The 15,586-nt window shown below is 36.4% G+C and overlaps 1 protein-coding gene across 4 annotated transcripts in view; it reads right to left on the reverse strand.

Moving 5' to 3' along the window:
• Positions 1–12,016: 12,016 nt before the first annotated feature.
• Positions 12,017–15,586, reverse strand: part of CNTN1 (contactin 1) — a 372,749-nt gene continuing 369,179 nt past the window's right edge. For all 4 annotated transcript variants that reach the window (XM_017530373.2, XM_037739053.1, XM_017530379.2 and 1 more), the window contains one exon: positions 12,017–14,432. In XM_017530373.2, the coding sequence (XP_017385862.1) occupies positions 14,356–14,432 (77 nt within the window). In that variant the 3' untranslated portion in view covers positions 12,017–14,355. The remainder of the gene's footprint in view (positions 14,433–15,586) is intronic.

Below are 15,586 nucleotides of genomic sequence, written 5' to 3' on the forward strand. Positions count from 1 at the left end.
TTTTAATAATAATTTTAGTCAACTGAATAGCTTGTGATTGCTGAGTTGATTTTAATTCCAGCTATGATTTCCTCAAATTTAAGGGACACTTGTTTAGAGGCAAAAAAAAGATATTATATAGAAATCTACAATTCATCAGACAGATTGTCCCTTTTGGTAATTTGCAAATCACGCAATACCAGTAGTTGTCGCCCCAATAATTGATTTTGGAAATGGAAAATAGGTAAGTAGTTAGTCAGTGTTTCTGGGCACAACAGATTAAGTAAGGAGGGACATGTTAACCTATCCACTTTTAAAATATCTATATGACCATATTCTCTAAAGAAAACTGAAATTACATCATTTATAACAATGAAATATTAGAGAGAGAAACTTTTAAACAATCTAACATATTTCTGCTTATCTAAGCAAGTCCTTTGTAGATTCATGATAATGTTTCAGATTTTTACTTTACTGACTAACATGTTTTATGGTGTCCTCTGAAGCATAGTCTGAATTAGGTGTAAAAGGCAAACTTTATTATTTCCCCATTTGTTTGCCCTCCAAGGTGCCTATTTCATGCCAGATAAAGCACAGGTTTTTTTAGTGGGGCCTATAAAGCTCTCACTATCCACTTCTGTCCATCACTCTGGCCTCAGTTCTCATACTCCAGCCCTACTGTCCTCCTTACAACCTTTGAGCCTCATTGGGCTTCTCTCAATATGGTCCCTTCACAGTGCCTTTCTTTTTGCTGGGCACCTTATTCTCCTCATTGATCCCTGTGTAATTCCCAGGCTTTTTTCTTTTCAGGTAGTCCCATATCCATTGTTCACTCTGAGAAACTTTACCTGATTGCTAGACTGCTGCTGCCAAGCCCACTTCATTGACAAAGCATCTTAAATCTTCCATATAATAGGACTTAACACACTTGATTATAATTTGTTCTTTAGTCATCTGCATTTGTTACTGATCAAGGAAAATAAGTTTTATAAATCCCTTGTGGGAAATATGTGCATGAAATAGTCACACTCTCTATTCTAACAATTTTACCTTAGGAAATAATTAGAAATTTTACCTTAGGACATAATTAAGTACAAATAGGTTTAGTGAATTTTTAGTTTCTTATTGAAATGTAGCATGGATATATATAAACCTGTGCAAGTCATAAACATAAAACTTAATGAATTTTCACACCGTGCAATTACTACCCAGATTAGGAAAAACCATCTCCCTAGAAGTCCCTTCATGTTCCCTGTCAGTCACTACCCTCACCTGCCTTCCCAAGTATAACCAATATGCTGACATCTAATAAAATAGACCAATTTCTCCTGTCCTTGTACATTTTTATTGATATATAATAGTTGTACATATTTTGAAAGTACATGTAATATTTTGAGACATGCACAAATGTGTAATGGTCAAACCATGGCAATTGCTGTATGAACACTGACTAATGCACATATCTTATAAGATACATTCCTGTCGAATATAGCAATAGGCTGTTCATATTCATTATTGTATAATATTTTATTTTCTAAAAGTTACCTGTGATGGTTAATTTTACGTGCCAGTTTGACTGGGCTAAAAGGTACCCAGATAGTGGGCAAAACGTTATTTCTGGGTGTGCCAGTGAGGATATTTCCTGAGGAAATTAGCATTTAAATCGGTAGACTGAGTAAAGAAGATGGCTCTCACCAATGTGGCTGGGCATCATTCAATCTGTTGAAGACCTGAGTAGGACAAAGAAGTAGAGGAAGGGTGAACTTACTCTCTCTGTTGGAGTGGGGATGTCCAACACTTCCTGCCCTGACGTCAGCATTTCTGGTTCTCAGGCCCTGAACTGGAACTGGAACTATACCACCACCTTTCCTGGTCCTAAATAGGCAGACTTTATAAACAGGAGAGCCAGGCTGTTATAATAAATCAATCTCTCTCTCTTCCTTTCCTTTCTTTTCCTCCCCTTTTGCCTTTCCCCTTTCGCCTTTCCCCTTTCCCCTTTCCCCTCCTTTCCCCTTTCCCCTCCTTTCCTTCCCTCCCCTCCCCTCCCCTTCCCTCCCCTACCCTCCCATCCCCTCCCCTTCCCTTCCCTTCCCCTTTTTTTTCTTTTTCTTTCTTTCTTTCCTTTCTTTATTATCTATCCTATTGATTCTGTTTCTCAGAGAACCTAATACAATACCATAGTGTGTTTATCTGAGCGATTATTGATGGGCATTTAGGTTGACTTTAAATTTGACCTATTATGAACAATGTTAGCATAAACATTCTGATACTTGGTGCACATACACATTCATTTTTCAATCATATATATCCATAAGTAAAACCACTTGCTCATAATATATGTGCATTAATGTTCATACTGATAGGAAGAAATACCTGAGACTGCATAATTTATAAAGAAAAAGAGGTTTAATGGACTCACAGTTCCACATGGTTGGGGAGGCCTCACTATCATGGTGGATGGCAAAGGAGGAGGAAAGGCGCATTTTACAGAGCAGCAGGCAAGAGAGCATGTGTGGGAGAACTGCCCTTCATAAATCCATCAGATCTTGTGAGACTTATTCACTATCACAAGAACAGCCCTATGATTCAATTACCTCCCACTGGTTCTCTCCCATGACATGTGGGGATTATGGAAGCTACAATTCAAGATAAGATTTGGGTGCTGACACAGCCAATCATATTAGTCTGCCCCGGGACTTCTCAAATCTGATGTCTTCACATTTTAAAACAAATTATTCCTTTCTAGCAGTTCCTCAAAGTCTTAACTCATTTCAGCATTAACTCAAATGTTCACTGTCCAAAGTCTCATCTGAGACAAGGAAAGTCCCTTCCACCTATGAACCTGTAAAATTAAAAGTAAGTTAGTTATTTCCTAGATACAATGGGTGTTCAGGCATTGGGTAAATACACCAATTCCAAATGAGGGAAATTGTCCAAAAAAGGGGGCTACAGGCCCCACACAAGTCCAAAATCCAGCAGGGCAGTCAAACCTTAAAGCTCCAAAATAATCTCCTTTGACTCCATGTCTCACATCCAGATCAGGCTGATGTAAGAGATGGGTTCCCATGGTCATTGGGAGCTCTGCCTCTGTGGCTTTGCAGGGTATAGACCCCCTTCTGGCTGCTTTCACAGGCTGGCATTGAGTGTCTGTGGCTTTTCCAGACACATGGTGCAAACTGCTAGTGGATTTACCATTCTGAGGTCTGAAGGATGGTGGTCCTCCTCTCATAGCTCCACTAGGCAGTGCCCCAGTAGGGACTCTGTATGGGAGCTCCCACCCACATTTTCCTTTTGCACTGCCCTAGCAGAGGTTCTCCATGAAGGCTCTGCCCTTGTAGCACACTTCTACTTGGACATTTGGGTGTTTCCATACAACCCCTGAAATCCAGGCAGAGGTTCCCAAACCTCAATTCTTGACTTCTGTATACCTGCAGGCCCAACACCATGTGAAAGCCACCAAAACCTGGGTCTGGCACCCTCTGAATCAGTGGCCTGAGCTGTATATTGGCCCTTTTTATTCATGCTGGGATGCAGGGCACCAAGTCCTGAGGCTGCACAGAGCAGCAAAACCCTGGGCCCAGCCCAGGAAACCATTTTTTTCCTAGGCCTGCCAGCTTGTGATGGGAGGGCCTGCCATGAAGCCCTCTGACATGCACTGGAGACATTTTCTCCATTGTCTTACGATTAACATTTGGATCCTAGTTTCTTATGCAATTTTCTGCAGTCAACTTGAATTTTTCCTCAGAAGATGTGTTTTTCTTTTCTATTGCATTGTCAGCCTGCATATTTTCTGAACTTTTATGTTCTGCTTCCCTTTTAAATATAAATTCTAATTCCAAACCACATCTTTGCAAACACATAAAACTGAATGCTTTTAACAGCATCCAAGTCACGTGTTGAATGCTTTACTGCTTAGAAATTTCTTCCACCAGATACCCTAAATCATCTCTCTCAAGTTCAAAGTTCCACAGATCTCTAGTGCAGCAGCAAATGCCACCAGTCTTTTTACTAAAATATAGTAACAGTCGCCTTTATTCCAGATTCCAACAAATTCCACATCACCACCTGAGAGCACCTCAGCTTGGACTTCATTGTTCATATCACTATCAGCATCTTGGTCAAAGTTATTCATCATGTCTCTAGGAAGTTCCAAACTTTCCCACATTTTCCTGTCTTCTGAGCCCTTCAAGTCTCTATGAAGTTCCAAACTTTCCCATACTTTCCTGTCTCTTGCTGAGCCCTCCAAACTGTTCCAACCTCTGCCTATTACCCAGTTTCAATGTCACTTCTACATTTTTGGGTATCATTATATTACTCCACTCTACTGGTACCAATTTACTGCATTAGTCCATTTTCACACTGCTATGAAGAAATACCTGAGACTGGGTAATTTATGTTTTTTAAAAAAAGGTTTAATCGACTCACAGTTCCACATGGCCAAGGAGGCTTCACAGTTATGTCAGAAGGTGAAGGAGGAGCAAAGGCATGTCTTGCCTGGTAGCAGGCAAGAGACCATGTGCAGGGGAATTGCCCTTTATAAAACCATCAGATCTCCTTAGACCCATTCACTGTCAAGAGAGTATAGGGAAACACCTGTCCCTATGAGTCAGTTACCTCCCATTATGTCCCTCCCATGACATGTGGGCTTTATGAGAACTACAATTCAAGATGTGATTTGGGTGGGGACACAGTCAAAACATATTAGTATGTGTATGTTTAAGATTTCTATAGAATATTTGTTTTGTTATAAATTTTTCCTTTGTGAATTTTCTATTCATAAGTAATAATTATACAAAGGAGGTGGTCAGCACATTTCATAATCAGAGAAATGTAAATTAAAACACTTAACACATGACCGGATTGGCTAAATTTTGTATCTATATAATATCAAGTTTGGATGAGAAAATGGAAATCCTCAAGAGTTGAAAGAAGTGAAAATTGGAGTCACCTTTTAAAATTTGTGTGACTTAATTTTTCTCATTGCTGTATCCTCAACATGAAGAGAAGTACCTTGTTGAATGAATGAATATGCATGATAAATAGTGTATTATACACATGTACAATTATCTACAAATTCTATTACCAAATGTGTACCCTAGAAAAATTCCCATAGAGGTACATAAAGAAGCATGCAAATAAATGTTTACTGTAAAATTAACTCTAGTGGGGAGATTTTAAAACAGAATGGGAACAAAGGAATAAAGTGCACCAAAATTAACCAGATGAATAAACTAGACATACATAGAGTAACATAGATATATCAGAAAATGTAATGTTAATTGAAAGAGTTATGAAGCAGAATAAAATACACAGCAAAATATAATTTATATAAATAAAACCAAATATATGGATCCTATGTATTATTCATGCAGTAGCATATAAATAAACACAATTAATTGAAAGGACAAACATTGACTACATGACAGTGAAAGCATGATGTGATGTGGGATTGGAGTTAAAATAGAGAAACACATAATAAAAAATATAAATACATAAAAATAAGTGATAAATGGGACAAGGTGCATAGTGCATTAGTGTGAGCCACAAATTGTATATTATTATTATTTACATCAATATGATCTAGCATTCCTGTGGTACAAACATTTGGAAATTAAATGTTGCAGAAACAATACTCAGAAGAGGAGGTCCTGGATATGTCTTGGGTATACAACTATAGATAAATTTATTCCCCTTTAGTGATTACTCTTCAATGGGCCCTTTTTCCACTTACAAGTTTTTACAGACTTAAACCTGTAAACATAGCATTGTCAAAAGCCAGCAGTTATTTTAGTAAAGAGTTCTTATGATATTAGAATATGTGGAATAAGCACATTATCAATCAAGTAACATAAAAATATTTCTAGAAAATAGGCTAAAACACAAAAACCTAAAAACTTGTTTTTTTATTAATTCAAAAATCTGTTCACTATATATGTATTGAGACCTTGTTTCATGCATGAGCTTGTACTACTGTGAAGATGAAAAGAAATAGTGAAACAGTTGAGTTAGAACTCTTTGAGCTTTTGCCTTTATGGTAGCTGTAAAGGTAGAAACAGTTTTCCTGGACAGCCTTGCTCACCTCAGCTCCCACTGGGATACCAGACAGTCAAACAGGAGTCTTGCATCTTCAGTAATCAATTACTCTTCAACATCCTAACCTAAATATAACTTTCATCTTCTTTACCCTAAATTCAGTCACAGAAGCTACAAGTGTTCATAAGAACTGTTAACTACCATATTTCTAGTCTACACATTTTAAAAATATGTTAACATCTCTTAAAATAGGATGCATCTTACAATTAATAGTATCTTTCAATTGCTCTCAGCCAGGAGAGAGCTACAGCAGAGTTATTATTGCCTACACATAAGTCACCTTATCATAACTGTTTATATTATCATCACTTCAATTGAGTTGGAAATATTTTGGAGAAAATACATGAGTTTGATTGTTTTTATGTGTCTTATAATTCAGCATTGAATTTAAATCATTATAGCATACAGAAATACATGAAAATAGAGTAGCTGAACATATAGGATTCCATTTCTTAATTCTATTGGTCAAATTGGACAACTACATTTGCTTAAATTTTTTTTCAGCAAATCACTTAAGAGTTTTAATCATTTGCCGATTGTATAGTTATCTGCTACTATATAATGAATTACTCCAAAATATAATGGCTTAAAACAACAAATAATTATTGTCTCACATAGTTCCTGAAGGTCATAAATCTGGGAGCAGATGTTTGGGTTGTTCTAGCTCAAGGTCTTTCATTAGATTGCAGTTAGGCTTTCAGCCTAGACTGTATTCCTCAGGAGGCTTGACTGAGGCTGATATGCTTGCAAGATGGCTCACTCACAGGGATGCTGGCAGGAGGTATCAGTTTCTCTCTCTATGGGTATCTCTACAGGGTTGACTGAACACCCTCAGAACATGGCAGCTGCCTTCTCAAGGAGCCATTGATCCGAGAGAGAGAGAGAGAGAATGATTAAGATGGAGACCACACTGGCTTTTAATGACCTAGTTTCCAAAGTCCTCCACTGTCATTTCTGCTTTATCCCATTCTCTAGAGGTGATTCATTAAATTCAGCCTACCCTCAAGGGGACCAGAATTATGTTCCACCTCTTGAAGAGAAGACTTTATAAACAATTTTTTTTCAATGGCCACAACAACTCTCTGTTGATGCCTGGTAAGATTGAGAAAACATGGGCAGAATGGGCATCAGTGCCTTGTAAGAAATATTGGAGTGTCCTTTAAGTAATGATGTAGACACCAATACAACCAAAAGATGACAATTTGTAACAAAATACAAACATCAACTACTCAGAGTTTAGAAATGATATCTAAGACTCTTACTCTAAATATGGAAAATTTGTAGGACTTTCTTAGCACAATTTTTGTATGGTTTCTGTATTGTCTAGGCATAAGTATAATACATCATAAAAACATATGTCCAAATAAATAGCCATTTCAATAAGAATAACAGTTCTACATGATAAGCAAGCATGGTGTTATAGTTTAATTAGAAATAATTTTTCTAGTCTAACAGTAAAATTGATGGCATCTTATATCCAGTGGAATTTGATAAGTATCTGTGGTAGATTATAACATTTGGCTCCAATTTTTCAACACTCCCTATATCCACACCCTTATTGTATCTTTAAAGTGTTCACCCGCTTATGTGGGTGAACTGCCCTGCCTCTTGGCTCTGGGTTTATAATATTACTCGATTTGGTCAATAGGATGTTAACAGACATGAGGCAAGCAAAAGCTTGAGAAAATAGATACGTGTTTCCACTCGCTTTCTTGCACCTCTGTCAGCCATGAGAACATGCCAGGTCTAACCTGCTGGAGAGTGGGAGAAAAGTGAAGCAGAGCCAAGTTATCCGAAAGGCCCTATCTAAGGACAGCCTTGAACAGCTGACAGTCAACTGACTCCCAAACATGTGAGGGGGTTCAGTTCAGATAAACAAAGCCACATATCTCACCTACTGCTGCCCAAATGTGTGAGCAGTTTTTTATTGTTATATGCCACTGAGGTTTTGTTAATAATGAATACAGTTCACTTAAAATGATACGTGTGTTTGCAACACTTTAACGTGACACGTCCCTTCCCTGTGATTAATTGGAATGATTGTGTAATGTGGATAAGCTTTTCTAATGAAGTTTCAAAGTCCCTTGGAAACTTGTACTATAGTTGAATATTTATGTCATTCTTAGAAATAATAAAAACAGTGTAGATGGGACTGATTGAGAATAATTTCCCCTCACCTTTCGTCACTGAGAATAGTGTATATTTAACAGGTGGTAAAAGGATCTTCCTGCTGACAGGCACCTGATATTTCTTCTGGAGGAACCATCTTTCTCCATTCCATCTAGTCCTGGTGGAAAATAACTTCTCTCTTTTTTCTTTTCTTCTTTCTTTCCCCTTCCCTCCCCTCCCCTCCCCTCCCCTTCCTTCTCGCTCTCCTTTTCTTTCTTCATCCTTCCTTCCTTCCTTTTCTTTTCTTTCTTTTCTTTTCTTTTCTTCCTTTTTCTCTCTCTCTCTCTCTCTCTCTTTCTTTCTTTCTTTCTTTCTTTTTCTTTCTTTCTTTCTTTCTTTCTTTTCGTCCTTTCTTTCGTCCTTTCTTTCGTCCTTTTCTTTCCTCCCTGCCCTCCCCTCCCTTCCATTCCCTTCCCTTTCTTTCTTTCCTTTCTCTCTCTCTTTTTCTCTTTCTTTCTCTCTCCTTCCCTCCTTCCTTCCTTCCTTCCTTCCTTCCTTCCTTCCTTCCTTCCTTCCTTCCTTCCTTTTCTTTCTTTCTTCTTTCTTTCTTTCTTCTTTCCTTTTCCTTTTCCTTTGACAAATCCTCACTCTGTCACCCAGGCTGCAGTGCAATGGCATGATCTCAGCTCACTACAACCTCCACCCCTGAGGTTCAAGCAAGTCTCCTGCCTCAGCCTCCTGAGTAGCTGGGATTAAACGCACATGCCACCAGGCCTGGCTGATTTTTTGCATTTTATTAGAGGCAGGGTTTCGCCATGTTGGCCAGGCTGGTCTCAAACTCCTGATCTCAGGTGATCCATCCACCTTGACCTCCCAAAGTGCTGGGATTACAGGTGTGAGCCACCATGCCTGGCTGGTGGGAATTTCTATTACAAGGTTTGTGCCACCTTTTGACTACCCAGAAGGGTGGACAGGAAACCCAAAATGGCAAATAAAATATACCAAGTTTCTGGGGATAATCTGAGTCTTCACTGAGATTTTCTATGTATGCTGAATCAGAGTGAGAGAGACTCTATTACTTTTGGACCACTAATCAGGAGGATGTAGGTTTGGAACTTTCAGTACCCTGGATTCCTTCCACAAAATGATAGCCTGCCAGACATGCAGAATCCATAGATGAAGAGAAACCCTGGGAACATTACTGAAGGCTTTATATCTAATCCATCTTAGAGACTGCATTATTTGAGCCAATAGACTCCCCTTTTTATTTCTTAAAGGTATTGGAGTTGTTTGTCATTTGCAACTAAAAGAACTCTGAACAATTGAGAAATATTATTCCTATTTTACAGACAAGGAAACTGCATCTCAGAATGTCACATTTCTTGTCCAAGATCTCATAAATGGTAACAAATAGCATTAAAATGTTATCACAGAATTGTCCAATGGTCATGATATTTTCAAAAATTTCATTTTTAAAAATTTTGCTTTAATGAACATACTGTAAAGCTCACTTTTTTGTTGGGGAATTTTGTGTTTAAACAGCATAGATTTGAGTCACCACAACCACTAAGAGTTCTCTCATGCTGCTTCTGTATGGTCAGACCCTCCACCTGCTCTCAACTCCTTGCAACCACTAGCATTCTGACTGTTCCAGAAAGTTCCATAAATGGTATCACACAGCATTTTGAATCTGGCTTCTTTTCACCTAGCATAATTTATTTGCGTTTCATCCATATTGTTGTACATTATCAACATAAATGCTTTCTGAAATGATGCTTAGAGCAGCATTTGAATCATATCCACATTAGTGTGAGTGATAAATATCAGGTTTTAAAAAAAGAAAATGAGAACTATGCTGAGACAAACTATATTGATAGAAAATATATGTCCACTCAGACCTGTGAATGTGATCTTATTTAGAAATAGGGTCTTTGCATATGTAATTAAGTTGAAGTCATGCTGGATATTAAGATGGTCCCTAATCCAATGACTGGTGTCCTGATAAAAGAGAGAAATGTAGACAGCAAGACACACAGGGAATATGCCACGTGACAAGAGGTAGAGATTGGAGTGTTGCACCTGCAAGCCAAGGAAACCAAGCACTGCCTGTAACCATGAAAAGCTAAGGGGGTTGTGGAACAGATTCTCCCTTGGAGTTTCCAGAAGACAGGTTGACATCTTCATTTTAGACTTCCAGTTCCCAGAACTGTGAGAAAATTCTGTTGTTGTAAGACCCTTGGTTTGTGGTAGTTTTTACTGCACTTCTGGGAAACAAATGCAAGAAAAGATGAAGATTTTTGGCTTTGCTTTCAAGGCAGCATCTGTGAAACAAATTATCCTGAATGAAAAGGATTAACTTCATGGTTGTGCTTTAGGATGAGCCTGACTGAATTCTATAACAAAATTAGTAATGGCATTGTAGGTACTGATATATATTACCCCAGTAGCAGACTTATTTCTAATAAACTGGAAAGTGAAACTTGGTTTTAAAATAGGTTTCACAAGTGAAACCTAATTCTGGCTTCCCATAAACTAGTTTACAAGTCAGTTCATTCAAAGTCATCATGTGTCTATGATGAAGAAACAAATAGTAAAGTTTGGGGGAGGTAACTTTCATCTTTTCTTTTTATTAGCAACCTTCAGAAGATGATAGACTCAGGAAATTAACCATTAAAATTTAATTCATTTTCCAAGTATCATGAAGGAAAAAGAAAAAGTCCACATTCCTTTAGAGAAGAAATCTTCTGAGGTACATTTATGTCTGCAGTTTGGATACAAACAAGGTAGGGAATATTTTTGCCAGACAAAAACTGTATTATATTTTGATATTAAGATGTAGAACAGAAGACAATAATAATTATAAACAAATCAGCATTTAGGTAAGCCGAAGTTATGGATTCTTTTTTTTCTTAAGAGATATTAAGTTATGTAGACATGCTATTTAAATATACTGTTGTTTCAGCTAACACTATCAGTTTATTTAGCCTGTAGTGATTATGAAAACTTCAAACTCAACCCCTTAGCAGACAGTACTGAACATTCCCTCCAAAATATAGCCCACGCCTCAGATTCTGATTTGGTGAATCTGGACTGAGGCCCAGGGAGTTTATTTTAATTTTTCTAATTCTCCAGGTGATGCTGACAGGCAACCAGGTTTGAGAATCAGTAACATGGAATACACTCTCTCAGAAAGAAGCTTTGATCCTTCAAAGCATAGAGAATGTCAGCTGGGGTCAGTTGAAGGTCAAATACCAATACAAAATATTAGATGAGAAGTAATCTAATACTTAAGATCTAGAAACAGATACAAGGTCCAAAAAGGAAAACCAGAACCCAGGGTGAGGCAAGCTTCATAATATAAGAAGGGAGGCAAGAATCCCATTGTGAAACCACGATTAGAACACAGGAGAAAATGAGAAGGCAGGACACAGGCAGCTCTGGCATGCAGTTTTCTGGGCCTAGCCTGTCTCAGGACTCAGAGGCTTTACATTCCTCCTATAGATTCATGCCATTATGCAGATACCTCTATTCCAGGGTCAGCTCATTCAGTGTTAAAGAGTCTCATTTTCTTAGCATCTAGCAGCTTGCTTTAGTATTTCAATTTAGATTGAATGATATTCACTGACATCTTCATGAGTTGAAGTTATTTACCGGGTGATCTTATTTCAATGTAATAATGACTCTGTGTATTTCTATGCGTGAACTTTTCGTAGAACTTTTCAAATATTAAACTGTTTCTTAACCAGAATATTTATTGCCTTCTATTGAACTTGTAATGAAAACCTTCTAAAAATAAATTTAAACTTGAGGTAAATTGAAAGGACAGTTGTTCTTTCTTGGGTAACAGTAAGACATTTATTACTTTATACTAATTTTTTTTTCATTCATAAAAAGGACAAAGCACAGTCCTATGCTACTCCATTGAAAAAATGATAAAAAATAACTAAAAAAATCAATTCAATATTTATCAGTATCAAATAAAACTACTATCACCTTTCCTGAAATACAAAGAAACAACAGATGTATCTATACTTATATAAAGTTTAATTCAGAATCTTGCATCTTAAAGCAGATTATTATTAGCTTGACAACAGTTTAAAACTGATGGTCCCAGTTAAATCTGTACAACTCTATGAGAAAATGAAAAGCTTGAGTTATCAGTGTGCGAGAGATTTTAAACTACTTTATCTCTGTCAGAAATTCAAAACTAAACAACCTCCAAAGTCTGTTTTCCTCTTACCTTTCAGAACCACTTCATGCAAAATCTAACCAGTTTTGTTCCTTATTACCATATATTAGAAAATAAAAGGCAAGCATGCATTTGGCAAAAGATTTAGTTGTTGATTATATAAAAATGCCCAACATAGGTCACATTGCAAAAGTAAAACCCCAAAGTGTAACAATGAAAACACAAACATTTGTACAGAAGATATACAGAGTATTCGATTCCTTAAAGTATGAAGACATTTTGTTTCTTTTTCAAATACTTAAATATTATGAAATCTGGCAATGATCTTAAGACTGTTGACATACTTCCAATGGGAAATCATCCATTTCACTTATTTTTAAAAGTTTCATTTTATAACAAAGGGTTAAATGTAAACTAATGAAATATTTATTGATATTTTCATAATGAAGGCTCTAAACATTTACACATAGATATATAGTACAAAAATTATACAAATTAAAGAAAAAGGGGTAAAGTAGTAATAGATCTATTTTGCTTCCTGTAAATATTTTTTACGAACCTATACGGTATCCTTTCTAAAAAGATAAACTCTAATTAGCTAGCAAGTTTGTGCTAATAAAATAGGATTATACCTCTTGAAGCATCCAACATTGCACTATTTCATGAGCCAGCTAATTCTTTATTACTCGATTTCTTTCACATCCACACTCAAACATTTCCGTGCACACCATGGAGAATGAAAAAATGTGCATCTTCCTTTTCGTAACTTATAAAAACCCAAAGCACCAACACTTGGGAGACACAATCGGAAAGACATATTATTTGTCTCCTCTTGGCCTTCCAGTTTTGCATACTCTTCAAAGTACCATTAGCAATATATTGATTTGGTATTTTTAGCCAGTTTTCAGTATTGCATTGAAGTGGGAAATGAGCTTACAACTAATTTTAAAAAAAGCATACTGTAGCTTTTTCAACCTATAGGTGACTTTTTGATCTGACATCTGCAGTAAAAAAGTTTTACTTAGGAATAAAGCAGAAAAACCAAAGTACTAGTAATTGTGATATTCACTTAACTGTCACTTGTTCCTAACCATGTAATGACTTGAGTCACTTCTCAATAAAAAAGGAAGCACTCTACTTTTATAAATTTGTCATTCCACATATGAACAAATATAGCAATATCATGATACTCTAGATAACAGCTGTGATTTTTGAGATTTGAAATTGATAAGAAAAGCATAAAATAAAACTTCAGAGTAGAATATAAAAGTAAAAAAAATCTTTATATGGTATGTTAACTTTACTATTAAAAAACTGATTCTGAAAATCAAATATTTAGAAAATTACTTACTTTGAAAATAAGAATACTGATAGTAAGTTCTAGAATTTGGTTTTCAGTAATCAAAATCTTTCAACTCATGATTTGATAATGGGATTTATGACAATATTTGTTACACTCTATTGTCTTTTCAAGAAGACTCAAGATGTCATGAATGATAGGGGCCATTCAATAATATGCAGTACCCAAAATAGCGAGGAAAGTACAAGAGACTGTATTACTCTTACATTTACCACATAGAACCAACATTTCAATCTCTAGTATATTTCACAACTTGTTATTAAATTTAAAGCACCTGTATATGGTGATTTGACTTTCACTCTACAGCCTATAGTATTGAATTGAACACTAACTTGTCCCATTGGGTTAAATCATGCAATTGTCACAGAATCAGGTTAAGTGGTTTATAAGGCATATTGGAACGAGTTAAAAATCATTTATATCCATTTAAAAGTTTATTCTTTTGGATGAAGGGGTTCCTGAATGCCTCAGTCATCATGTGTGTTGTAAATCAGTTGAATAGTTTGTTAAAGTATAATTTTTTTGGCTTAGGATGGAGCCACAGAAATCGGAAGGAATTGTGGTCATCCCAGGGATGAAGGGTGTCTTCTGAGCTGGGATGGGAACAGTAGCTGTCACAACACATTCAGAATTCCAAGTAGACAAGGATGCCAAGGGCAGGCAGCAGTAAGCCGAGTAGACTTGGAGATAGGGTGGGTGCACCTACAAGGTAAACCAAAAATGTGCATATTATTTCATTAGTAAACATCACTGTTTCCCATTTAGTCTGCTTTGGCTAAGGCAAGATGACATAGCCCTGGAAAGCAAATGGGTCCTTTTACAAAACAGAGTCTCTTATTGTTACATGATTTAAGAAAAGCAAAAGCTTTTGATCAAAGATTTTGTGTGTGAGACCATGTGAACTATTTATACAACATGATTAAATTAATCATTTAAAATAATATCACAAATGTGTGTGTTGTCCCTATGATCCAGCAGTCCCAAATTCCTACCAGACGGCAAAAGGTCAAGAAACACATATACATACGTTAAAAAAAAAAAGTAAGCTTTAAAAGAATATGATAAAGAGATACAGTAAAAATACTGCCAATGTTTCCTGGGATAATGATAACATAGGTATGCTAGGTAGGTGTTGCATAATTTCATTTACCAATGGTTTTAAGATATTTATATATTTATACACAATGATTTAAGGAATGTATTTCTGATAATATTAAATAATCTCATTCAATTTTTATTAAAGAACAATTGCCCTGAGATATTATACTGTGAATTAAAAATTGAAATGACATATTATAATATGCTATGGACTTATTTTATATCTTGGGCTGCTCCTATAGTCACATAAGTTTATGGGTCCAGGTCTTGCTGACTCAAGAATTTTTGAAAAACTGCTATGAAGTAGGACCAAAACGTCATACTCTTTCTTCTCAATGTGCACACCTATTAGGCACTATCTTCTTTTTTAATACATTAATTATTTTTTTAAGAGACAGGGCCTTGTTCTGTTGCTCAGGCTAGAGTGTAGTGGTTTAGTCATAGCTCATTGCAGCCTCAAACTCCTGGGCCCAAGTGATCCTCCTGCCTCAGCCTCCCAAAGCACTGATGTTACAGGCATGAGCCACCATGCCTGACTGACACTGTCTTCAATAAACATATTGCTGGAATGAGTGAAGGCCTAAAAGATATAGTCAATGGCTTACAAATGTAACAGTTTTTGTTAATTTTTGGAAGTTTATTCTCTAAACTTGAAGCCATCAAATAAATCATTATTATCTATCATATTAAAAGTGACCATAAACAGCTCATTCTTTGGCATAGTCCTTTTATATTCAGGGAGATTTAGGGAATTTCTC

The sequence above is a fragment of the Cebus imitator genome, unplaced genomic scaffold, assembly GCF_001604975.1.
Source record: "Cebus imitator isolate Cc_AM_T3 unplaced genomic scaffold, Cebus_imitator-1.0 Scaffold2, whole genome shotgun sequence".
Lineage (NCBI taxonomy): Eukaryota > Metazoa > Chordata > Mammalia > Primates > Cebidae > Cebus > Cebus imitator.